Here is a 26,832-nt window from a genome sequence, read left to right as displayed (position 1 = left end):
TTTGAACTTCATTTATTTTTAGTATTTTTCTCGATTAGTAAGTTTAGATAATGTTATAATTGTTTTTTTAAATTTGATTAATTTTAATTGTGTAGTTATTAGTAACTTAAGTATTTAAATAATTGTTCCTGAAAAGCCCCATTGGGGAGGTAACAATAAAGTATGTATGTATGTATGTAAGTTTGGAGTGGTGTCGATGAAATACTCTCTCAATAGTCGCGCATCTTCGAACTATCCCCACACGCGGAACGAGTGTTTAAATCTCGTTGAAATCGCTGTGAACATGATAACAAAATAGTGAAATTTTATTCAATTCTAGCCAGTAGAGTAGACTTATAAGGCTAATAACATTTAGGCTAGTAATGTGCTTAGGATTTTAACAGGTGCTCATGATTTTGACCGTTTCACCGGTGCAGGAAAGTTTACTTTTATTTTCAGCTCATGTTTAACCCCTAAAAAGTACTAGTATCTTACCCACCCGACCCTCACTTTTCTTCTTTTGGTTAGTTCTTTAGCTCTTTTAGTTCAGTAGTTGAATCGCACATCCCTGTGATACTAGCTTATGTATCAGGTTCCAGGGGGTGGGCATCTAAGGGCTGTCTTATGTATTGTTTGGAATAAGACGGTGTGCCCACGCGGCGCATTCTCCAAAAGAACGCAGCCCACACCGCTAGCCCGACAAGCAGGATGCTCAACATCACGGTTACAATGATGGCCCACACTTTAATACCTCTAGCTTCTGTAGATTCTATAGAGGACAATGCGGTTGGTGAGGAAGTCTTCGTCGGTTCTGGAATAGATTATAATAATTAAACGTGATCAAAATTGTTTTCACTGTTCACTGAGCTGTCAGTACGTTCTTTAAAATCTTGCAGTCTTAGTGATGGTTAAAGATTTGGCTTTAATGTGCTCCATGTATATGCGCATGCTACGTATTAGTCACGTAAAGTAGGAAAATTGTTTCAATAGAGTGATTGATAGATTGCTGAATTGATTGATGTATTAATTGATTCATTGACTGATTGATTGATTGACTGAATGACTGATAGATTGATTGATTAAATGATTGAGTGATTAAATTACTGACTGACTGATTGATTGATTGATTGATTGATTGATTGATCGATCGATCGATCGATCGGTTGGTTGATTGATTGATTGATTGATTGATTGATTGATTGATTGATTGATTGACTCATTGATTGATGTAAATCTAACCTGCATACTGGACCCAGCTGAACACCTCTGGCCACTGAGTGCTTTGACAGAAGCCATGTGTGGATTTTCCTTTTGCCATCGTTCCGCAGTACTCAGCAGCAGACAAGTCGTGGCTGCAAACAAGATAAAGGTTCAAGAACTTTGGTATCAAATGTATAGGGTAAAGTAAAGACTAGTGTGAAGACGCTTGTTTACATGCACACGAATCGTTACATATTTAGTAGAGGACTAGACCCGCTCAAAAATCACACTATTTGAGGTCACACAAACCTATAAAGATCATAAAATAGAAATTACCCTCTCCTCCAGAATCAACCAAAGGTGAATCCCATTTTAAAATATTTTTTTCAAAAATAGTATTGATATGAAGGCAAAAGAAGCTGGGGTACAAATTTTCCTCACAAATCATCACATATTTCTTGATATTTTAAACACTCAAACTGCATTTCTTCCCATTTTAATTAAGAGTCCGCTTAGATCTCTAGGGGTAATCACGTGTCCTCCGTAGCTGGAGTAATCGGGGAGGGGACACTGCGGGAAAAATTGGGAGAAAATGGGGCCTGGGAGAGGGCCTCTCCCAAGTCCCCATCCCCGATTACGCCTACTACGTATAGGGAAGTGATCACGGAGCTCTTGGTTTGACGTTGTTGGATACAAAACAGGTCTCGTTATCAATCCATGCAAAATGAAATTACCTGAAAAAGTCCGGGCAGTCACTGGCAATCTGATCACAAAGAGGCTTACATAAGCTGTATAGGCGAGGACCCTCGTTAGGGAAACATGGCGGCAAATGCTCCCCACAGAACAACTTTTTTATATTTTCCTTGCACTTCGGATACTTCTCAAACTTGGCTTGAACGAAGGCAGGAAATTCTGTCTCCGGGTTTTCGTCCGTGTAATCGTTTTCGTACATCCAGTGGTACAGATCCTCTTGCACTAGAATTGAGCTGAGCGTGTAGTTATACAATCCCAGGTTTTTGCACGCTGGGATTATAAGCTCTTGGCAACCTCGATCCAATGGCCCTATGAAAACAGTTAAAAAATTACAGTTTACCCTCTGCATAGGCATACTACCACTTCAGACTGTATTTGTATTGATTATTGTTAGGTCGTAAAAACTAACTCAAAGTAATGACATCAAACCAACTGACTTATCATAACTAACACAATGGTATGATAAACAAATCAAAGAAACAAGCGCAGAAACCAAGTCGAGACCGTATTCGTACTGCATCGATGTGATTGGCCTTCGATTTGCTTCTAATTCTATGAAAAGCAACATCTTTGCTCTGAATGGTTTAAGAGTAAGGCAATTGGGGATGAGTGGGACTCCTATACAGGCCGACTCTTGACTGGGAAAGAAGAGGCCAGGAACTTTGAGAGAGTGGTCGGGATTGGAAGAGGCCTGGTTCAGAGATCAGAATTAGAGTAGAATCGAGAAGGGCATTGGAGAGGAGCCGGGAGAAATCGGAAAACGTTTGTGGTTCTTTTCAGTTCCAGTCTCGTTCACTTCAGAGGACTGAGGCTTGGGTTAAATCCAGTTCAGCGGTTTGATTGGGTACCCAGATTGTCTACGTCACTGTGCCCAGAAATTAGAAAGTAGTTACATGCACTGATTTTGAATACGGAATCTCTCGCAATGAGTAACTCTTGTTTGTTGAACTCTAGAGCACAGGCTAAGCTGTGGTACTTTAAACGCCCTATTAAGGCACCCTGGAGGCTTGTTTATTTTGTAGGCCTCAAATCATTAGCTTTAAACAAAACCTTAACACGTTTTCCAAACTTTAACCATATGGCTAACTGAGACAGAGAACTAATGGCTTGTGTTTTAGGAATACTCTGAAGTCATTTTTACCGTAGTGTTATAATACTTCTGCATGTCCTTCTGCATGTGAAAGACCAAGTTAATTTTCTATATTGGCCACCTGACTGATGTTTTGACTATTGGTGCCCCAGAATTTCGATGTATGTATTTCCTTTGTGTTTTATAACCTTAGAAGTGTAGGGAGGGGATTGCATAGAGAAGGGTGTGCCTTCAAACGGATCGAGGGCTTGTCACAGAAAGGGCGGGGGCTTAAAATTGAGGGTACCTTCAAAACGTTTTATTGTGACCTCTTCAGTGTTTCTTAACTAGTTACATTGGAGTGTGGTACTGATGCGCCAAAAACCAATTTATAGGAGTATTACGATCATACAAGAGGTCATTTAATCATGAGGAATTTTACCACACAGGCCGGTTTTGTTCCTGAGGTGCATAGCAATATAGACTCAACACTAGCAGAGACATGCATTCAATATATGGAAGGTACTATCTTTCAAGCTTGAGACCAGTGTAGTTTAATTGAATTCAAAATTTCAAAGGGGAGTTTGTCCAACAAAAAATTGACGCAAACGAAAATGCGATGTACTGACAAGGAAACGTATTCGTTTTAATTCTTTAATTAATTAATTAATTAATTAATTAATTAAACAGTCCAGATGCTGAGCCAGTTTGGGTCCGTGATGTTGCTTCACTGAACAAAGACCAAAGGCCTACAATAGAGCAAAACTCCTTTCGCGTCCTTGGCTGGGGTTTTCAGCTTTTCTGTTACAAAAGTGTGACTAACCATTTAAACAAAGCCATTATACTTTCATTTGCGGTTGTTTATTTGTGATATTTTGTTTGAATTTGGGATTTCTTCTGTTTATTTTTTAACTTTGGTCTTATAGGCTTCACAACATGAAAGCAAATGAGGCAAACAAAACATTTATTTTATTAGCTGACTCACCTGGCACGCTCTCGTTAGTGGTGAAGTTTGGAGGCACAAAACACGGATCACAGCTCGACGATCCATTTGAAAGCACAAGGCATGAGGATATTAAATAATCCAGAGAAAATTCGTCTAAATGAAGCTCACACTGCTTCAGGAACTCCGCGCACACTTGTTTACAAGGGTAGATTGCATCTCCTTTTGAACTGCACTTGGGGGCTACAAACGCACACTCAACAGCTTCGGCCAATCCTTCTGCGGAGCAGTTCTCCGCTGATTTTATAGCCTCTATCATTTCCTTCGCCATTTCGAGTTTTGTTGCATTTGAAACGTAGTTGGGAAACGGCAAAGTGGTGTCATAACCCGCCTTCATGCAGATTTTAAAGGGACTTTCTACGAGGCTGACACATGGTTCAATTGCTTGTAAACGACGAGAGAACACGAGAACAAAACAAAACGTCAAAATACAAATCGGCAGAGTGGTGGAGCCATAGAATTTTGTCAGTACCCACTTCATCGCCGAGCTCAGCTGCACGCAACGAAACCTTGTTATCCTGATATTTACAGAACTATGACTGAAAACCTTTCCCGCAACTTTATATTTTGGCCTGAAACGCTCAGATATTTTTAACTTAGCTTGGAGTGATATTTTCAAGGCATTTTGCACTAGTCGCGCTGTCTCAATACTCGTTTATCACATGATGTGTTGACCAGTGCAGTATATCGAAACATTCCTTGCTATGGTTATTAAATACTTCCTTCGAAAACATTTACTTAAATTTTGCTCGTGAACTATCCTCAAAGGGAACCATGTACAGGAAATACAAAAGCTTTTTTGTTTCGAATACAACTCGTGCAAACAGTGACCGATCCAATATAAAGGCTGTATTGCACCTAGGGCTCTAAAAATAACACATGCGAATGTGACAATGATCGTAAAAAGTTCGTGGGTGAGTAAACCAATTCACGAGCAAAAACGAACCAAACTAGATGCAAAGAAACTGAGAATGAACGACTAATTAATGTTGGTTTTCAGCAGCGGAATAGCTTTTAATATTATTGATTAAAAAAGACAAATGCCGATATACTTGTGATTTCTGGCTTGATATTTCCTATTATATATTGGCATTTAGAGAGGAAACACGCGACGCAACAAGATCATGCATCCTGTATGCCGTAGGTATATATGAAACCGAATAAAACACGATTGCTGTCGGCCCTTGTAGAGAGACATGATAAGTTTTTGAAATATTACTTCCTTGGAGAGTGGCTGATTTGAACAATCAGAATTTTAGTGCATAAAGCCGACGATGGTTTAACTCGGCTCCTACTTATACCTTTGAAATGTTTAAGGCGGCTGGAAACAGTTTTCATTACTTTCCAGCAATTGCACTTTGACGGATCAATACTACCACTCTTCATCAGTTGATACAAAAACAATGATTCCAAAAAATGAGTTAATTTTGGTGAACAAGTTATGGTTGTTTTCTCGACATAATTTTACCTCTAAATGTATATAACTAAAAAAACTAGTTAGGTGACCCACATTTTTATTACTGAACTATAATCAGCATGTTTACGTAGATAAATTTTTTGCAAAGTTTACAAAAATTCTACCAGAGGGGCTCTGAACGCCTCTGATGTTTTCATCTGCGCATTTGAATACTCAATTTGCGTCCAATTATAGGAAAAATGTAAAAATGCATTAAAAAAACATTGTTCAAAAGCTTTCTTAAATAAAAATGTTTTAGTCTATTTTAAAGAGATTGAAGTAGAGACGTATGTTTTATAGTGCTTGGTAGTAGGTTCTATAAAGATGATCAGTGCAGAATTTGAAAAGGCACGTTGGACATATGTCACTGTGACAACAGTAGTTTTTACTTATGAAACTAGTTTACGATTTGGAATAACATAAAACAGACATCGCCGGTTCGCACGATAACCTTTGGAACAAACCTCTGTTCCGTGTACGACGAAACATGCACAACGTTGGATCAGAACATAAAGTGATCAGTCAAAAATAAAATAGACAATTTTTTGTGCTATCGATTGTGATTCCTCTGTGGGGAGAGGACCTTTTTAAGAGTCTTTTACTGAAAAACTGATTTGAGTCTGTATATGAAGACTCCTTTTAAATGTTCTACTAAGTTAATCACTGATTTGTAACCGGGGTCGATTTTTACGGTTCTACTGAACTACTGGCCATTTTCGTCGGCTGAGAGTTTTTAGAGCTCCATTGCTCCTTCCAAAGGAGCCCTGTCTTCTTCTTGCTTTTTGTACCCAGACCGACTTGGAATACGTCGCCACTTCCACCAAATGGCGCCTCCCAGAACCACGGCTACAATGGTGAGGGTCACCACAACCGCCACTGCAATTGTCACCGCTGTTTTGGCCGATTTGGGGCCTGTTGTGGCCTGTGGAGCCTGTGTTGGGGGAGTCTTTGTAGGCACTGAAAGATAAACAATTCATCAGAAGTTTGATTCAACCCATTCTTTTCTTTGTTGTTGTTTTGGAATGAAGGTTCGTAGCGCTAGCTCCATTTGGCTTTTTCGTAATCCGTAGCCGGTAGTAGCTTATGCTTAGTGTTTTCAAAGAATGAGCGGTTATGAACCAAGATTGTGGAGAAGAAAGGAAGACTGCCCATCGTCTTTCTCATCTGAGCCAAAAAAAGCAACAGCAACAACAAAAACTCTGACTGAAGATAACGCTTTCTCTTAATAGAAAAGAGTCAGTTATAATCAATAGACTAACCACTGATTCATGCTCGTGTGATAGACAGTCTGGCTTCCCCAGTGACCGACAGGAAACTGACTGATTCACTGACGGGTGGCGGTATTGAGATCCAGGCTGATTGACGGACAGATGAGCGGACTGTCTGTTTGATTTACTGACTGATTAACGAAGGTTTGAAGGATTGACTGACTGATTGATTGATTTAATTGTTCGAAATAGATCGAACAACTAATTAATTGATAGAATCATTCACTAGTTAACTGACTGACTGACTGATTAGTCAACTGATTAACTGATTGGTTGATACAATGACTAAATAAAGGATTGACTGACTCACTATCTGAATGATTGAATGATCGACTGACTGCTGACAGACTGATTGGCGGAATGACTGACTGACTGACTGACTGACTGATTGATTGACTGATTGACGGAATGACTGACTGACTGACTGATTGACTGACTGACTGACTGACTGACTGCTGACTGACTGACTGACTGATTGACTGACTGCTGACTGACTGACTGATTGATTGACTGACTGACTGACTGATTGACTGACTGACTGACTGACTGACTGACTGATTGACTGACTGCTGACTGACTGACTGACTGACTGATTGATTGACTGATTGACTGAATGACTGACTGACGCACTAACTGACAGACAAATGGACAGATTGACAACCGGACTGACTGACATTGACATTTATTTGCCCTTTTTCCCAATATATTGACAATTTATCCATAGTTCCAGAGTACATTATTCTGTTTAGCTTGGAGTTGCGATGACAGACATATAATTTACTGATGAGGGGGTTCATAAAACGAAAGACTAATGGGAAAGAGAGAAGTATACTAATGCGCTAATAACGGTTTGAGCATCAGGAGGAACTAACCTCGGATATTACGAGTCCAGTGAAATGGTCGTGGCCATTCTTTTCGCCTACAATACCCATGACTGGTATTTTCTTTTCCCGCAAAACTGCAGTACTCTGCCAGTGGAAAATCGTTCCTGTAAATCGTAAATAAAAGTAATGCTATAATATGACATCGGAATGGTAAGAGTAATTATAATAATTATAATAATAATTTATAAACTTACTATAGTGCCTTTGAACATAAAAATGATCAAAAGCGCTTTTAAAAAAGACGACATAAAAATTCCTAGGTCACTATGAAAGTTTGAGAATAAGAATAAAAACAAAAGAAATAATAAAAACTACTAAAAAGCTACGTTAAAGAGATGTGTTTTTACATGTTTCTTAAAAGCGCCAAGCGATTCGATCTCACGGACATGCGCGGGAAGGCTCTAGTGTTCCGCAACGTAGGTGCGGCAGCGTAAAAAGAACGAGCGTCTAAAGTTGTGAGCATGCGCCCCTCTGGACGATCTAAAAATGCTGTATAATTCGATCGCAATGAGCGATCAAAGGAGGATAAAAACGACTCAATGCTTATAAGAACTGACATTCGGAAAGCTAGTGACTGCAATGATTCGCTTTGAGTATCATGGCGCGCTTCGCAAAATTAAGTCGTTGTGTCCCGGAAGTGAAGGTTGTCATTAGGGGAGTCCTTATAAGCGTTGCAAGAGAAAATAAGGAGGACAGGGAAGGAGACACACAATGTTGCCTGTTCACAAGCGATTGCGAAAAGCTCTTCTAGAAAACATGCACGCGCAGTAATCGGCCAAATAAACACCTCCAAAACAGTAACGCGGTTAGCTATCAACTTTCATAAAAATCCCCCAAAACGCGTCTCACAAATCACACGCGACAATAATAGGCGTAACTTGCTCACATGTCTCTAAGCGCGCGAGCGCACTCTATTCGCGCGTCACGCCAGTGTTCGTTTACTGTCTTCTTAACATTGCTCTTGGGATATGTTATGTTAACCGAAGTCTGTATCTCGAGAGGTCCAAAAATATCATTTCTCTTGACTGAGTTTAACGCGTTTTCTGTACTGATTCTGCGGCATAGCATAAAGATATTCTGACTGTTGATATTTCCGCCTTAGCTGTGATGGTGTTCCATCACAGGCTACCCAGCATACATTGAATGTTGTGCCGTAGTGCTAATAACACAAATGATGGGTCGGCGAATGAACTCTGCAATGTATGCTGCAGTACTAAATGTTATTATGTTAGTCACAAAAAGGATACCCAGCGTGAGTGACTGGGAATATTACTGAGGTTTTGGCCATGAATACGTGGAGCCGGGTCGCCTCACTCCTTTGCCGTTGTCGGCAGGTCACTAATTGTGTCAAAGTAAAAGTTACCTTACAGTTTTCAACTAAGTTTTATCAAAATCACCTGAAAAAGTCTGGGCAGTCTCTAGTGATTTCGTCACAAACCGACTGGCAGATGGTGTAAAATCCGGGACCTTCAGCTGAGGGCTCATCCGGGAAACATGGCGGCAAGTATTCCCCACAGTAGAGCTTCTTTATGTTATTTTTGCACCTGGGATACTTCTTAGACAGTGTGACAAGGCCTGGAGGATCATTTGTTTCCACGTTTCCTTCTTTGTACTCTTTACGGTAGTAGAACTGATACAGTCTCTTCTGTTGTTTCAAAGATACGAGAGTGTAGTTGGACACGCCAAGGTTCTTACATGCAGGAATAATCAACGGTGAACAGTTTCGATCCAGTGGCCCTGTGAGGGTATAAAACATTCTTCCTGTCAGGAGTGGGGTGGAAAATATCAGCACTTTTAGACCTTTTAGAAGCGAATTTAGGGATTTTTTCCCCCCCTTCCCCTCCCCCCCACCCCCCAAAAAAATAAAAAAATAAAATAAACAAACAAAAGAAAGCGCTACTCATTAAATTTGGATTGAACAGTCGCTGGATTTCATTCTGTATTATTTAGGCTAGACTGACATTACGAAAACAAGAACAAATTTTGACCTGGCCCTAGTTGTTCAAAGAGCGGATAACTTTATCCAGTTGATAAGTTGCTATCCAGCAAATGAAATGTACTCCAACCAAAGCTTTTGGCAAGTTTTTCACGCAATCCCATACTTGAATTAGACAGACACTTCTACTCTAATACACAAATTATAGGGCTATAAGGAAATTCTTGCACAAATTTTATCTGCCGCATATAGTGACCTATCCAGTGGATAAAATTGTCAGTCCGCTGTTTGAGCAACTGGGGCCTGATCGTTTGACGGGATTAGTGTGAAATTTATTTCAGTAATAAAAGATGATAACATGTTGTTGCCACCCACTTTATATTACAGTAATCGATAAATCAAACTCGTGGAATACACTGAAAAGAACTGCAACATTTGTGAGAACTGAATAAAATTCGAGGGCACAAATGCAGTCACGTATGTAAACAGTTCCGCGTGAAGAGCTCGTGCAATCTAATTATTCACTAAAATGGTTAACATAAAAATGATACACTTTGTTCTCTCGCAATGCAAATTTTTCTGTCAACAAAACTATTTTGTCTGAGTATTAATTTGATAAAATGACATGTTTAAGTGATGGTGTGTACTTTTTAAATATTTTCCCAACTATTAAAAGTCATTTGGGAAGTGTAATTCGGTGAACGGTTTGAGTGGTGATGAGTGTCGAGATATAACACTTCTGTTAGGATTCTGCTAATCAGTATTTTCAGCACTCACCTGGAATGCTCTCATTTGTGGTGAAGTTAGGCGGCTCGTGACACTTGCCACTATTTGCTTTCTTAGTTGGAAGAACATGACAAGTAGCAATTACATAGTCCAAAAAGGCCTCAGGAATTGCTTTCTCGCACTGCTTCAAAAACTCATTACAAACTCGTTTGCAAGGGTAAACACGCTCTCCTTTTGAGCATTGTGGCACCATATATGAACAGAGAATTGATAATACCACGGAGTCGACTTGTGAACAGCTCTTCATCCTCTGAAAGAGTCTCTTAAATCCAAACCCTGCAAATCTGAGTTTGGGTCCAGTCAAGTCTTTGGGGAACTCAAACGTGTCGTTGTAACCAGCAGCTGCACATAGACCAAAGGTGCTTTTAACGAAATTATTGCACTGATCATTGGAGCGACCATGCCTGTGCAGTGTGTGGAGAGAGTTGGAGGCTGCAAAGGCCGCACTCAGGCATGAGAGAACAAACAACTGGATCATGATCGGTTCAACGTGATTCGTTTTCCGGCTGCTTTGCGAGCAGTTGAGTAGAAGTGAGTCTAACTGAGCTGTATCTTTAACTGACTTTCTGATGTATTCCGCATCGATTTCAAATTTGGGAGTTTGGCAAACAATGGATGATGACGCCGCTGTTTCCAGTTCATTGAACCATCAACGCACATATTATTATTATTGTTTTTTAAAATATTATTATGCCGAGTCTTTTAGGTCACTTTATTGACCATGGATTGGAGCTCTTTGCTCAAAAAGGCTGTCAGTTGTCATTTCACACATTCTACAGCCCGTAAAGTTTGCATATTGCCCGCTAGGATTTGCCTGTCGTTTAGTCCTTTTTGTCGGCGCCATTTTCCGCTTTATTATTGTGCTACTTTTTATCACGCCTCATGTTTCATCAGTACTCTTATTCCTCTGTTAAATTTACTATAAAATAATGTTTAATTTTGAAAGCCTTGAAATTATTACTTTGTGAAGTTTAATGCTCGGTCCCACTAGCGGCTTGTCTTATAAACACTAAAGGTATTTATTTCAACGTGATTGACCCGTTCTTATGTAACCGAACATTGCGGGGAAAGATTGTGCGGCTGCTCAGCTCTGCTCACACGCCGAAAGCGGTTCTTGGTAAAATCATAGTTACTTGACGGACTGGTTATGAAACTTTGCCATAAAAAAATGGTGCTGCAGTTTATGTTGGAAGGGCTGCGACCCTGCACAATCCTTTGTTTTAACGTTCACACCACAGTTGAATATCTTAACAAAAACATTTCGATTGGACAGTTGCTCCTACACATTCCAAATTCTATAGTTGTTTGTGCAGGGTCAAGGCCAAAAAGGCAAACAAAAACATATAGGTTTCATAACCATTGCCTTCAATTAACTATGGTAAAATATGACGGGATAATATACCATAATGACGGCTGGTTTCTTGAAATTGATAGTCAGAACCGCGACAAATGACTGCAACTGTAGTGATAATGCCATGCGTTCAAATTCACCAACAAGCCTTTTTCTAATAATTTCATTGAAATGTTGGTCTTTTTATTTGCAGGTTGACTAAAAGAATTTTTCCCAAGAGAATCATCACTTAAACTCGTAAAATCATTAGACATTACAACAAAACCAGCTGCTACAACAACAACTTTCACAGCGACAAGCACGAAACTCGGAGGGAAACTGGTACCAAGGAACATAATCAAAGTCTGTACACAAACCCAGTCTTAGAGAGGGCCTAAGGGGACTGCCATTATTCCAGACGTGCCCCTCGGTGATTCGTTCAATTTCATTACCGTGGCAACCCGGCTGTCTATTTTAGTAATCGTCAACGTGACTGATGGTGACTCAGTGACTTGATTTAAATAGCGGCTTTTTAAAAAACACGTGATAATATTTTTTTTATTCGGAGCTGGGCTCCTGTCGGAGTGATTGTGAACACGGCGATGAAAATCTTTATAACAGCCGTGCGACCAGCCGTGCTATTTTCTGTGGTTCTGGTTTTTTTACCGGCAGATGTTTTCCCCCAGATGTGTCGCCGCTTAAATCCTTCGTTGTTTCAAAGATGCATCAATGTTGGCTACAATTACACAGCAAATTTCCCGGATAATTTCAACTCTCACGAAAATATCATCGGATATCACTTGGAAAGGGAAACAAGACGATTCGAACAATGCTCGGAGTATATCGACGTTATAATGTGTGCGATATTCGTTCCTAAATGCGTCGAACATCATAATCGCCCAGTGTTGCCGTGTAGGCGAATTTGTGAGGAGTTTGTCAAGGACTGCGAGTCAAGAGTGGACTTTGAAAAAATCGAGTGGATAAAAGGACTTTGCCGGTTACTGCCAACGACACGAAACAACAAGAATTTGTCTGAGTGCTTTGAACCGGCAAATTACAAACCGCGTGGCAACATTTCAAGTGAGTAAAAATAAAAATTATACATAAATTAAATTTAGCTGTCAGCTGATTTAGCCAGAAAAAAAATATAGATGTCGACAAAACTTTTTCTTTCTTAGCAACTATAGGTGAAAAGTAAGGCAGAGATTTACACTTCGCTTGAAAAAAAGTAATTACCACAAGGTCGCGTCGGTAACAAGTGTAAGTTAATTTTTTATTTTGAGAGAAAATAAAAAGAAAATATTATGAAAATCACAACATTTTCCTTTTAGGTGAACTTTGTTTACAGCTGACAAGGTTTCAGTAAATTGTTCGTTTCCTAAAAAAAATCCCGCCCTTTGGTTTCTTATCCAGACCACATGCAAATTAACAATTGAGTTCGTATTTTGAGTGAATTGACACTGAAAGAACAATTGATTGAACTTGTGGCGTATTTGTTGAATAATTAAACTGGACAAACAACGTTTTTGCTGCCAACGTACAAGTGTGCGGATTGTTCAAAGCAAGAGGTCGCAAAGGAGTGGTTTTTGTTGGGGCTTTAGCAGGTCTAACGTTCATGATTTGTTAATAAATAAACAACTTAAGACGCCGCAGGTTTACAAATAAACCGGACGCCAAGTTTTCCTTACACACTTTTTAATCCGAGAAATGAATTTCTTAAACTGAAATTAACACGGGGTGACCATGTGCCCAATGAATGGGGGCAAACACGGCGATATCAATTTACTGAACGTTTAAATAAACGACAAAGATAAACGTTACCTTGATTTCGTTTTTGTTACCTGTGCTAGAAATTTCATGTAGGAAGAAATTTGGTACCTAACATTTTCTGAAAAGGCCACTCCTCAATCAGTTGCAGATTCTTCTGGTGCAATAGCGTTTTTCGATGAAAATCACATTGAGAAACATCAAAGACATTCCATTTGTCAAGAAAGAGCTACCTTTGTGCTTTCTTGTTCCGTTATCCCGCGACTAAGGTACAGCTTGACACATACAACAGGTCGTGCATACAACAGATGTGTGCATGACCTAGAACCTCACCCTATTTTTGATGACAGCCGGTAGAGATTTACTTTTTGCCGTGGCTTGCAATTGGTTTGTTCCAGTGTCGCAAGCATGAGTCCCGCAAGCAAAAGCACAAACATAACCCTGATGATTTCATGATCATTTCTTTTCACATTTTGGACGTTTTATCTTGAAATTTCGAAACCATCTCTAAGGATACAATGTGAAAATAATGTTGTATTAAATTTTTAGAACACATTACCGTTTACCGTCAGTTTGAACACAACTATCTCCGCAGCATATTTAAAGCAAAAAAACATCACAAACAAGGTGAAGAATGCGTAAAAACGTATTCCTGGGGTGGGTGTCACATTCCACCCTCCACGTTGGGTCCAACGAAAAAACAAAACTCACAGCTTCAGTGAAGAAGACGATAATTAAATGACTTAAATTTGTTGTCCTAGCGAATGTACCGTGAAATATAAGGCATTAAAGAAACCTTTTCCAAGCTCTGAACTGGCGAACAAATTGCATTAGACGTGCGGCGCATTTGCATGCAAATTTACTCTGCACTGATTAGTGGTCCTCACTGTCAGAGCCTCCAGCAAGATAACTTAACTTGGATTCTTTCAGACGAGTTATTATTGTGTTTACATTGGACGACACACTGGAGTCTTTGTCGTTTGTGAAACATAATATCCCATTTGGCGCCTTTAAATCTACATTTCCAATTCAAAACTTGCGCTGTCCACTGAGAACCTTAATTCTGTTTAATGTAATTGCTTGAAAAATTTGATAATGGGGCTGCCTAGGTCGAGTTTTCTTTGTTGTGCGTCCACCTGTCACTTTTGTTAATGTAACTGCGGGGAATTAACTATTAAAAGGTTAAAATTACATCGAAAGCGATCCCCTTAAGATGAATGTTAAGATACGGCTGACAAAATTAAAGAGAATAGCATTCAAAAACGAGGTAAATAGCTTTAAATATGCCGGAGTTCGGCCATCACGGCCAGGCTTAGTTGAACAGGTGTTAGGGTGTGGTACTTCATGTAATCTGCATGAGTTTCATCTGGAGTTCGTGCCATCAAAACGATAAAAATGCACACCACTCCCCAGCTTATCATGTTTAAAGTTTGTTACAAGGTGCTTTTAGTTACTGGCAACTCTTTGGGCTTTACTTGTAATTAAAGAAAGCCAAACTGTTCAAACAAAAGTGTGGCATTTGCACAGTCCGAATTTGCAATTAACAACGTTTACCTTTTTGGGGAGTGGGAGAGGGCAAATTAGTTCTACAATTGCGACCATAACGGTCTTATTTTCCACTAAAATTACTTAAACGCAATTTTTTTCAATTCGTTATATCGACAAAAAAAAACCGAAGCAACAACAAAAAAACGTATTCAAGGTCACGCCCAAGGCACTCACTCACTCTTTCTATTTTTATCTCAAGATAAATGTGGATCGACACGGAAAGCCCTCGTCCTTCCCCCTCCCCTGTAAGGATGCTCAACCTGTATTATATACCAAAAGACAATCTTTCTTAACCTTCCATTAGGTTAAAGCACGAGTCAGTTGTCTCACAAGAGATACCGATAAGGAAATCAACAGCAAGCTCCATTAATACAACAGGCACTAGGCCTGCTGACATCCCATCTCACCTAACAGAAGAATTGTTAACCGCCAATGATGTATATACATATATTACCCCAATTTTAATCTAGAATGGCGCCATAAGTCATTCTCATTTCTAGCCGCTAAACTTTGGAATTCGTTACCTACGTATGTTAGAAATGCCAAGGATATTTCTACTTTTTAAATGTCTTTTGAAGAAGCAGGTTTTTGATAGATTTAAGATTTAAGTAATTTAAATAATTTAAGTAATTTAAGTAATTTAAGTAATTTTTAAATTATTTCTTTTCTTTTTGATGCTTTTCGTTTCACGCACATGTTTTAACGAGTTTTTATCACTCCTAGATGTAGCGTGTGTAAATAAAGTATTGTTGTTGTTGTTGTTGTTGTTGTTGTACCATTACCATACGAAAATGACTATTGGGTGAATTCTTATTCGGACCAAAGAAGGTGGCCTCTATGACGAGGTGGTTGTAGGGAAACAAATGTTTGGTTTATCAACAGAGTTGATAACTAAAGGTAAACTGGCCACCTTTAAGAGACTCAAGTGCTGACGTTTCGAGCGTAAGCCCTTCGTCAGAATGTTGTAGGGAAAGATTTGTTTGTACATAATCGCTTGACTGGTTTTATCTCTTCCAGTTACCATCATTCAGAACTGCACCAAGCTTCAGATGTCTTCGTGCTCCCATCTTGGTTACACTCATACCACTCAAGGTACAGACATGCAGCTTATCATGGACAACGTGCTTAAAGGCAAACTTCACAAACTTGGAAACCACTCTGGCTGCTCCTCTACGCTAAAGAAGATATTCTGTGCGGAGTTTGCTCCACCGTGTTTCCCCATGGACAAAGAGAAAATCGTGCTTCGCACAGTTTGTAAGTCTGATTGCGAAAACTTGAAGAGAGAATGTCCAGAGCTGTATAGAGAACATTTTGGCGAATACAGCCACTGTGAGCAAATGGCAACAGAAAAGAGTGACTTGGAGGGATTTTGTAAGCTGACAAAATGGCCGACTGCAGGTCGGTGGGCCACACTCCAAGACAGTACAAGTAAGCCGAAAGACGGCACAAGTAAGTACAGACGGTCATGAAAAACATGCAAAGAATTTTGACTTGTAAGGCCACTACCACAATAGAGGGAACCCCATAATAAATTGAGAGCTTTATTCAACTTGATGTCGGTCATAGAAACTAATCGGGAAACAGAAAATGCTATTCAGAATCTTGCAGCAGTATGAGCAAGAAGGAAGACAAAGTCCTGGAAAACTTGGAATTTTAACTTAAACCTTTGAAGCCATAATCTCTTACCATTTGATAAAAAGGAAGGAAAATTAAGATGGCAAATTTTAAGCTCAGTCCAGTGACATAAGAAGTCGGAACTCGGGTATTTTCTTTGCCTTACGTTCATGAGATGTTTAATACTACAGATCTTTCTCGTTTCTCTGTTACTGGTACAGCACACTCCATCAAACAATCTTCCAAAATCTTGTTTACCCCTTTTCGTTTCTCCCAGTTTCAAAGAGTGATTGCTTTGTTAGCTCTGAGTGAGTTGAACCTGGTGATTATTTCAAAATACGGACTGGCAACTTCATGCAGCATACTCTAATTGGTCAGAGCGAATAATGTCTCCTGGGCCAAGCACATTTTTAACACGATAGTGATTGGCCTCAGTAGGATTCTTCTACGCATGTCACCGGCTAACAATGTCGTTATTAGTTCAATACACTATATTTCCAGTATGTTATTGCAGAATTATTTTCATCACCAGTATATGCCTCCACCCTAATCAAGTCCCTCTTTTTTTTTTTTGTTTTTAGCACCCAGTTTCCGCTCAACAGTGTCAACTCCTTCCTCTACTCCACCTTCTGGCAATTTATTCGTTCCCAGTCCCGTTCCGTTGCGCTCCAAAGTGTCCACCCCAGTAATCGTTGTTGCAGTGTCTACGGTTTTCATAGTGATGTCAATCATTGGTATCGTGGCTGTGCTCATGTTAAGAAAGCGGCGTCGGTTTATCCAGGGTTGCATGGTCCGGGAATATCACCAACAGTTAAATGAGTGGAAAGCTACAGTGTCATGAGCCCATGATCATTTGATGGTATTGCGGTTTCATGCATGAGCTTCTGGCCGGAGGATCCACAGTGCACGCGCTGTTCACGTGCACTGCGATGTTTTTTTAATGGGTGTGCCTTGAGGGGGGGGGGGGGGTGAATAAGAATCTATCATTTACGAGTTTTGTAAATGATTCTAAATGGTTTGTTAGCGGAATCTTCCAGCTTTCGATGGAAATTGAACTCTGCACAATGCACATTCAGAAAGAATAAAGAATTAAAAAGAAAACGGGGTTCGAAATTTTCGAAACCAAAACCGGACTGTTACTGAAAAATAGAAACCAGAAATGAGCTCTGAAGACTGGAAAATAATATAGTACCTGAACAATAGCTAAAATTTATTACACGGAATGAACGATCAAAGGACTGATCAGGATACAGGGATCAGAACCGAATGAGTGAAACATGACATAAAACCTGACATTACCGTGTACTTTTATATCAATAATACAAAGATCGAACTGGTATCATTGATGTGAACTATTTTCTTTATTTTATATCATCATCATCGTCATCACTTTTTATGTTTTTTTTTTTGTATTTTGGGAACAGCAAACATTGTAAAGGAGTGTATTATATAGGTAACGACAATAAAATTTTATTTTAATTTATAAGTGCATTTTGAATCGCTTCTTTTCTGTCTTGCCTTAGTAGATTTCTCATTGATCATCCTTTGCACCTTGTACGCCGCTACAGACACATTAAGTTAGACTGGGTGTTGTGTTAAGTTAATGTGTGTGATTGTTTGAAGGGGAGGAGGGGGAAGGGTCGTTGGGGGCCGGTCAAAGTCTATACTACTCTGTCTGTGTTTTTTGGCTGTAACTTCTGAAGTGAAAAAATTAATAAAATAAAAAAAAAAAAAAACTGTGACTGCTGTTAAACGGCAGACTGAACGCAAACATTTGATTTTATTTTTTTCCCGCTGGAACTGATAGGCAAATGTCGCGATGAATTTAAATGATGAAACACTTCACAGTTAATTTAGCATGAAATCAAATGCATAATTAGCTATGTAAGACAGTTCCAATTCCCCCCAACCCCCCCCCCCCCCCCCCCCCCAAAAAAAGACCTAGTTAACATAATGACTGAAGAGTCTACTCTGGATTCTTTTTCCGTAATAGCCGGAGTGAGCTTTTGAAAAAAAAAAAAACCCAGGCCGTGCTGCTAAACATGTTTAACAGAGTAGGCAGTCAGTTTCTATGAACAGAAATGAAAGAACTCCGCCACCTCTGGCGACTCAACCGAGCAGCCCACTTGCTGAACAGTTGCCAGTTTTCTTTCTTTCCTGGTAACCTTAATTGTCATTTAATGATTTCTTGGAATCTGTAAAATGTAACTCTTACCCGAAAAGTCGCGTCCCAAGCGCTGCTAAACAATACACAAACCGGAAAATGCGTTTCTTGGAAAGACAGGAAGAATATAACGTACAATGCTATCTAGACACCGCTATTGTTATTTTAATCAGGCTCAGGCCGAAACAGCTACGGATTTAGTGCCATCTAAATACTGAAATGTATTGAATGTTTGAGATTTTACCAAATATATGTTGGAGCGTTTAATATTCATTCCTTGTAATCTCAATTTCATATAATTCGATGATTTCTTAGAACCTGCAAAAACTGATCTGGAAGACTTCGTAGCGTGCTTAAAAGCATAGATTTTTACAGGATAAGGCGGTCCTTGCGGTCGATACTCCGTCTCGCTTAACTATCAAGACACTTCCACAATTTCTTTCCTTTTCTTCGGTTTCCATGGCAGTTAAGCTGTATATCAAGGCTAGCTGGTTCAAAGAATCTGACTTACACTGCGCCTGGCGTTGGTAGCTAAGCTAAAACGTACAGCAGATTAGATGTGATAGTTTTCACAGACTATCAGTTCTACAGTTATCATTTCGTATCGTTCTATGGTTGACGGCAAAACTGTTTGCCTATTATCAGATAACTCAGTGTTAAAACTGAGTTATACATATCCATGTCAGAATCGGCCGAATTGGTTAAAACTTGAAGATGCATGTATAGGGCTAAAAAAGGTTCTGAATCAGTTGTCCCAACTTAGAGGTGCACCGTTGCAGCGAGACCAAAAAAATGGGGAATCCAAAAATGGTTGCCCTTAGGTAGAGAGCATGTGCGATAAAGAACAAAATTCCTTGCTAAAACGTAATAACAACCTCGTCACTGCTTGGTTCTCTTGTAACCAGAGAAGTCTGTATCACTACTGACCAACGTATTGAGAGACTGGCACTGACTTCATAAATATCAGTGAAGTTTTATATTGTTCAAATTAAACAGACAGTAATTTGCGTGCATTGTGATACGTGCAAAAGATTATATTATCAGAGTTTTGAACAATGTTCTAACTTGATTTAAAATGGTAACCAAGAAGTAAAAATGACAGCTATTTAACTCAACATAGTTTAAGGTACAATCTCTGAAGTCCAACTGATGACTCTGTAACACTTGTCAGTTTATATCAGTCATACGGCTTCACTATAAAGTCACTATAAGTCCAGAGTTAGCTTTTCCTTTTAGTGGACAGTTTTACGGTTTAAAATGTCCACTGAGCTCCAGCCATGACCGAGTACATAGGCGGTGGCGGTAGTATACCTCTAATAACACCGTTACTCCTTACATTCCAAGCGTAATCATACATGGCCAGCAGGTCATTCTCCAGACCTCTAGCTTCCACAACATTCTCGGCAAGTTTATAACGAACCCACAGTTCATATCCTTTACGCAGGGCATCATTTATCAAGTCTTTTTTATGATTGCCGTTAGTGCAGTACCCAATAATTCTGTTTTTCAATCTTGGACACAATCCTCCCCGGGGGCACGTGCTGCCGACATAAACTACCCTCTTTGGCTGATCATTTCGAGTAGCTCGCCATTCATAGATTCCACAGTTATTACCAACTCCACCCAAGGCATCTCCAATATCTGACTTCACATATCCTTCTTGACCATGGCTGCGTGCTTCAAAGATTATCCTGTTATTCGTAAAGGGTACCATGGCCAGTATCCACGTAGACCAACCTGCGCTTTGTGGGGGTTGAAGACGACTGTTTTCTCTTAACCTCTGCCTCTGAGCCATCCCGCTTCAATCCAGACTGTGAAATGCTGCTTAGTGAGTTGGCTAAGTGGCAGTCTCCTTACTCAATGAAGTATTCGAGATGGAGGCGCTGCGTTACTGCCTTCGCTCATTTTTATGATGCAACACCTTACGGTGTTATCCAATGTCTAGCAAGCACGTGTGTCATGTGATCAAAAGACAAACAGGTTACAAATAATCAACCAATAAAAATGCTAAAATGACATCCACATGGCAACGTTTTTACGTTTTTCCGGTTTTCCAAGAAAAATCCCTAGACAATATAGAAAACCGGAAGACGAACAGAGAAAAAAAAACAGTGAACCTCTTTGTTCTCACTGCGTATTTTCATCTTTTTGTTTATTAGTTTTCACTACAAATGAACCATTCGGCGTATCCGTTTGTAATACTGAATTTTTCAGGGTTTTGAAGTTTGTTTTGAAGGAGTCGATGATTTCTTAGGGACTATTGGTTTAATCTTTTAATTTCAAGACGTGATCTGAATAACAAAATTTGTCTTTGTGCTTTTTAAGTGCGATTCTTCAGTGTCTCTGGGGCCAACTTGGACATTTCCCACATAGTCTTTGAAGCGACTAAAAGCTTTGAATTAACTTAGGTGTGAAACTTCAGTGTCTCTTTACACTCCTAGGGATATTCAAAATATTGACGTCAAGTTAGACTTTGTGTACCTTTTTTTATCATGCCACACCTTAACCTTTTACCCAACACATATGTGTCACGTGACCAATTAGTACTCAGCATTTCATAATTTTATTCCACTCCCGCCATGCGTCTGTCCTTCCAGTTTTTGTAAGAAACATATCCTAAACAATACAATTAAATTTTTCTTCAATAAGTTTTGAGCCCTGTTTTCTCTCGCACTTTTCATATGCACTTTTCATATGGCTGTCCTCGCTATCAACGAGAACACCAGAACAAATAAAACTGATTCGATTTACTGATAAGCCTATGTAAATTTTTACGACCAGCCTCTAAACAAGCGTAAACATGGACAGGTTTTCTTGGAAAGACTGTAGACAAGTTAAGGCGGGGGTAAACCTGAAAGCCGTTTTCATGCCGATTAAAATCGGTTTCATGGAAATATCTCGTTCACGTTTCAAGCAATCCAAAATCTCTCTGCTTAAAACGGAAACCAATGTTATTGGGTGTTTTGTGAATTTTTAGGTGAATTTTGGGTATATTTGGGAGGAGATAGTTTTTCTTGAAAAATTGGTAAAATTAAGAGAAATAAGAAATATTGAAGATTTAGTGAGGTTTTAAAATTAGAATTTGTAGTTAATAATTAATAGACGGATACCCAGTTAGTCCACTAGCAACCTGGGGTGCTCTTGCGTGGTTATCGACTGTCTGTTGGTGTTTTAAAAATCATTTTCTTTCTTTTATCTCTTCTTCAAACCTCTAAAAATCCCATTCAAATTCACGTTTACCCCCACCTTAAATGAGCAGCGGTTGATTGTTTAAGATAACCTTCGTGCGATGTAAAAAGTAAGATGATCTTCTAGGATGGTACCCACACGACCACATCAGCTTTGCTGAACTTTTAATCGTGTTTAAATAAATGCTGTTATTATTATTATTATTATTATTATTATTATTATTATTATCATTATTATAATTATAATAATAATAATTATTATTATTAATGTCCTTAGCTCCCATGAATCTCCTGTAGCTCAGTGGTATCGGAAGACCTTAGGTTCGACTCCTGATAGGAGCACTCGGATTTTTTTTCCGAGTATGCCTGTGTCACTTACTGAATAATAAATCATTCTCATCTTCTTGTATGTCACTGTTTCTTTTGCAGATTAGTCAATCAAAATTGCCTTCAATGTGTCTGCGAGGTTTTCAGTTCCGGATTCTGATTTGGGCAGCACCATCAACGTGACACTATCTATAACATTAAATACAGCTCAGCAGCAAACGATCACCAAAAGTAGGATATTATTCTAGGGGTCGATTTCCAGTTCTCCCTCCCTTGATAACTTTGGTCTTCACTCAGATTAACAGTTGGGTGCACTCTTGTATTTTTATTTCAAATGTTACCGACCTTGTTGCATCGCGACCAAACTCTCAGCTTTGAATCGCTATTTCCTGTAACCTGAGTATCACGCTTTTCGAGGTGGGAGAACCGAGGAGAAACCCTTATCCAAACCGCTCCTCCCTCTCCTTAGGAAGGCCTGATACTCGTGTTATTTTTCCGACTTTTTTTAGACCAAACCGTGCCCCCCTCCCCTCCCCTATTTGATCAGTGTATATATTGGCCATTGTTGTACCCAGTACAATAAAGAAGACAAAGAGAACTGACCCATAATAAGGAGTCATTTTAAAAATCGCTGTATGCTTTGCTGATCATCATGTGTGACATACGATACGCCTGCCCGTTCTCACGCGATATCATTTTCCATTTGTGACAATTACAACGACGAGATCGAGAAGCCTAAATCAAATACCAACCGGATTGGGTACATTCTTCACGGATTTGTATAAGATAAGCTTTGTTTTCGATCGAAGATGAATGTCAAATTTGCTGCATACATAGCAGTTGTGCTTCTAGTTATAAAACTATCGAAATCTCAGCGGAGGCTACCACAGTGCCGAAAGGTCGACAAGACCAAGTTTCCCGTCTGCGTGAACGATGGCTTTATTCGGACAAGTGTGTATCTTGCGAACGATATGTACGGATATTCAGTGATCATGAAGAAAATAACATCAAAACTCGGCAGTTGTTCAAACTATACAAGCTTTATCCTTTGTTCGTTGTATGTACCGCGATGCAAAGAAGATATCGCCAAGCCGTTGCTTCCGTGCCGCGATGTTTGCGAAGAATTTGTTCGGGGATGCGGGGAACGAATGGACACGAGTGGATTGAACTGGCTGAAGCCGCTCTGCAGCTTGCTAAAGACAAATGAAACGGACCCTAGTTGTCTAAGGCCAACGGGTTTCAAACCTTCGGATAAACCGCCTCTAAGTAAGTATGCTATTATAACTGATACAAAAGTGAACAATACCGTAACAAGCCAATATGTGATAAATTCCCGGCGAGATTTAAAGACTGCGGAGGCTGGAAAGACTGATAAAATTACATCATAAGGTAGGTTTTACTGTTGGAAGAAGGTTTAGGAACTAAGGCAATTGAATAAATATGCTGAAAACCACCGGAACAAGCGGTATTTTGGAGGACGAACAATAATAGCATAATTTGCATTTCGATCCGGGTGTACATCTCAAATTTTGGGAAGGGGTATGCGGCTATGCTCAACCTTTTATAAGAGAGAAAGAAGGAGGCTTTTCATACCCTGTTTCAGACCTGGATTGCCCCCTAAAACCAATTCCTTTTTTGAAAACAAAAACGCAAAAATCTCTGTTCTCTTTCAAACAAAAACCCACAGAAACCATATCCATTGAAGCAGAACTTCGAATACAGTTAATGCTGGGACGGGCCGGGGAGGGGGGGGGGAGGCCGTCACACGCACGCGCATGGAAATTAGCACTTCAATTCACACCGTTCTACTTTGAAATACGTATTGCTGGCTTTTCAGGGTTATTCAAACTCTAAAATTAAGAAAACGCGTACCAGTGTGAGGAAATCTTGCACCGTGTGTCCGGTTTTTGTGGGTCATAATAGCGAATTTCTATTGATTTATGTTGTTAATCGTCACTGACAGGTCTGAAATGTAACGCAAAGTTGTCAAACGAGAGGTGTCAAAGTGTGGAGACACGCACATTCATACCGAGCAGTATGCAACACCAGTTCAAACGCCAATTAAATGAGACTATGAACAAACTGGTCAACAGCGTTAAAAGTGAGTCGTGTAAAGATATTCTGAAGAAACTTGCCTGTGCATCGTACACGCCTCCGTGTGACGGCGACAAGATGAAGACGGTTTGTATGAGCAAGTGTGACGTGCTCCGTGACGACTGCCCTGAAGCACTGAACATCTCTGACGTTTACACTTACTGTGCGGAGCCTGCTCTGGGAAATTCGGACAGCGGTTTCTGTGAGCTAACGAGGTGGCCTAGTGCGAGGCACTGGGACACAGGTACAGTACAGTATGAGTTGACTAGTTAATTCAGGGACACAAGCATACTGAACACCAGCCATATTATCACCTAACATAGCACGGGAAAAACAAACGAATTCACTCACGTGTTTAGTTCGCCCAGTCCTATTTCAAATGATGTTGTGACCAAAGTAGAAGCAGAATCAGAACTGAAGAAAAACACTGCTCTCATCTGCTTATCTGTCTACTTCCCCACCCCACCCCCAAGAGAACTTACTCGTAAGCTAGTATTGTATTGGCCATTTCTTTTGCTATTCAACGGTATGAAGACAAAAGAATGTCCTTGCCACTCTCGGTAGGGATTTCAGACTGGGAATTCTGTGATTTAAAGTATAAATACCAGTATATAAATGGGACTAGTAATATCACAGATTAAAAGTGCGATCGACATGCCAATTTGATAGACCGCACGTCTTCACGTGAAAATGAGGCCAGATTCTTGCATCAAAACGAGGTAAATTTGGGCGACAGAGAAACAAAATGGCCGCCAACCTCGATTTGTTCCGCTTGCATTTGCACAGGCAGCCCAACGCAAACACAAAATTAAACTTGCGGTCTCCCATTGTCGACCACGATAGCTTCTGGGGCCTTTTTAAGTAACGACCCTCTGGATGAGACGAGTCTTCGGTAAAAGCATCGAAGCATCCATTAAAGTAACAAAAGGCATCGTTAGTCCGGTGTAAAGGTAATCAAACCCAGCTTTATGTTCTCTTTCTCTACAGAGAAACCGCACAAACTGCCGTCTTCATTCCCAGGAGGCCTCATTGCAGTCCTCGTTTTGGTGCCACTGTTAGCGGTCATCTTTATCTACGCCGCCGTGGTTGTGCGCAGGCGCTATGAGCAGAAGAAAAGTGGTTATGTTCAACAGCGAACAACGTATACGGAACCCGAAACTGCGACGGATAATAAGCTAACGGTGTAATGATTTATGCATTCTATGCTGATGTCATTACCTTTTAAATTTTATACACATGGGATTGGCACAAGATTCCGTGCACGGCAATCTAAACGGCGCCTGTTGCTACGGTCCTTTTCATATATGTTTCACTTTTGTAAGCTCCTAAGTTACCTCTGAATATAAATACGAGCACATAAACAAAGGTCGTATTAAACTTGGCAACCTCGTTGCAAATGGCAAAGGTGGGGTCAATACGTATGTGTGTTAAGCAATGTTTTAGACAACAATTGCAATAGATACCACCTTTGCAACGGCTAGTTTTAACTTTTGATTATTTTAATTAACATCTGTTTATTTATTTTCTTAGTATGTAAAGTCTTAGTATAGTTTAATTAAGGTTTCCCCTATCGGTAGAGGGTCTTTCCTAGGCTCATTTTTGACACGCAAATAAAGTTTATCTAAGTGCCCATCTTATTCACAGTCTTGTTGACAAAACACATGAACCGAAGGTAGCAATTTCTTGAAACTGTTTTTTATAGTTCCCCTTAAAAATTACAGTTCTCTTCCTTAGTCTACCTGATCAAAAAACGTAAAATAGAAATTCACAAATTTAAACTAGGAAACAATGTTCCTGGTGTTCCTATAAACGTTTTAATTTAAAATGTACTCTTTCCCCACTGCACCGTTCGTCTTATCTGATTCCTCTTTTTTCTCATGAGTCATGCAGTGCGAGTGGATCAAATTTAAAATTAACTTCTTCTCAACTTCTAATCACCTAATACTGACGTTTTGGTACCGGGACGGACGATTAGTTTCAAGAAAGGCGACTATTCGACGTCGTTGAGTAAGGGCAGGTATATCCATTTTGACGTAACCTTAGAAAGGAAGTAGGTGGCTTGGTTGGGGGTATCCTTTAAGGACACGGTCAAAGGTGCATGATGTGGTATGACTGGCCCCCGAACGTTTAAACTGTTTTACAAGCATATTTTGTATAGATTAAGAACAAATCATGATAATTGTTATCTAGAATAAGGAATAGAATAATAGAATTAATAGAATAAAGCTCAATAGAATAAACCTTAACTTTAATTGACGTATTGCTTGCCCTTCATGTTTCAATCTTTGAAACGATCTTTGCGAATTGAAGTTTAAATTGTCCATAGGACGCCCAGCTTAAAACAAGACGTTTCGGTTTGAAAAGGCCCTGGCCTTTCCACCCTTATTTGTTGTTGTCAAACAAACACCAAAGGATAAAATACAACTAACAAACACATTATTAGTTAGAAATACACCTGGCATGGGA

General features: G+C 39.7%; 4 protein-coding genes across 4 annotated transcripts; 2 read left to right on the top strand and 2 right to left on the bottom strand.

Annotated features, from left to right (window-relative positions):
- Positions 1–282: 282 nt before the first annotated feature.
- Positions 283–4,839, bottom strand: LOC146449707 (uncharacterized). The gene is made up of 4 exons (XM_085101577.1): positions 3,987–4,839; positions 1,914–2,241; positions 1,219–1,331; positions 283–790 (listed from the first exon to the last, which is right to left on the bottom strand). Exons 1-4 carry the CDS (start codon positions 4,483–4,485, stop codon positions 561–563), a joined length of 1,170 nt encoding a protein of 389 aa, XP_084957703.1. The 5' UTR covers positions 4,486–4,839; the 3' UTR covers positions 283–560.
- Positions 4,840–4,970: 131 nt separating this feature from the next.
- On the bottom strand, positions 4,971–11,094 carry LOC146449706 (uncharacterized). The gene is made up of 4 exons (XM_085101578.1): positions 10,326–11,094; positions 9,010–9,349; positions 7,601–7,716; positions 4,971–6,417 (listed from the first exon to the last, which is right to left on the bottom strand). The coding sequence occupies exons 1-4, from the start codon at positions 10,810–10,812 to the stop codon at positions 6,194–6,196; spliced, it is 1,167 nt and encodes a 388-aa protein (XP_084957704.1). The 5' UTR covers positions 10,813–11,094; the 3' UTR covers positions 4,971–6,193.
- A 1,082-nt stretch (positions 11,095–12,176) lies between these two features.
- Positions 12,177–18,066, top strand: LOC146449705 (uncharacterized). Its single transcript, XM_085101676.1, has 3 exons — positions 12,177–12,744; positions 15,997–16,428; positions 17,175–18,066. The coding sequence occupies exons 1-3, from the start codon at positions 12,267–12,269 to the stop codon at positions 17,432–17,434; spliced, it is 1,170 nt and encodes a 389-aa protein (XP_084957802.1). The 5' UTR covers positions 12,177–12,266; the 3' UTR covers positions 17,435–18,066.
- Positions 18,067–22,953: 4,887 nt separating this feature from the next.
- LOC146449704 (uncharacterized) lies at positions 22,954–26,622 on the top strand. Its single transcript, XM_085101633.1, has 3 exons — positions 22,954–23,538; positions 24,236–24,610; positions 25,354–26,622. Exons 1-3 carry the CDS (start codon positions 23,082–23,084, stop codon positions 25,551–25,553), a joined length of 1,032 nt encoding a protein of 343 aa, XP_084957759.1. The 5' UTR covers positions 22,954–23,081; the 3' UTR covers positions 25,554–26,622.
- Positions 26,623–26,832: the final 210 nt, after the last annotated feature.

The sequence above is a fragment of the Pavona decussata genome, unplaced genomic scaffold (genome assembly GCF_977016875.1).
Source record: "Pavona decussata unplaced genomic scaffold, jaPavDecu1.1 SCAFFOLD_602, whole genome shotgun sequence".
NCBI classification, from domain to species: Eukaryota; Metazoa; Cnidaria; class Anthozoa; order Scleractinia; family Agariciidae; genus Pavona; species Pavona decussata.
This window is presented reverse-complemented; position numbering and strand designations above follow the sequence as displayed.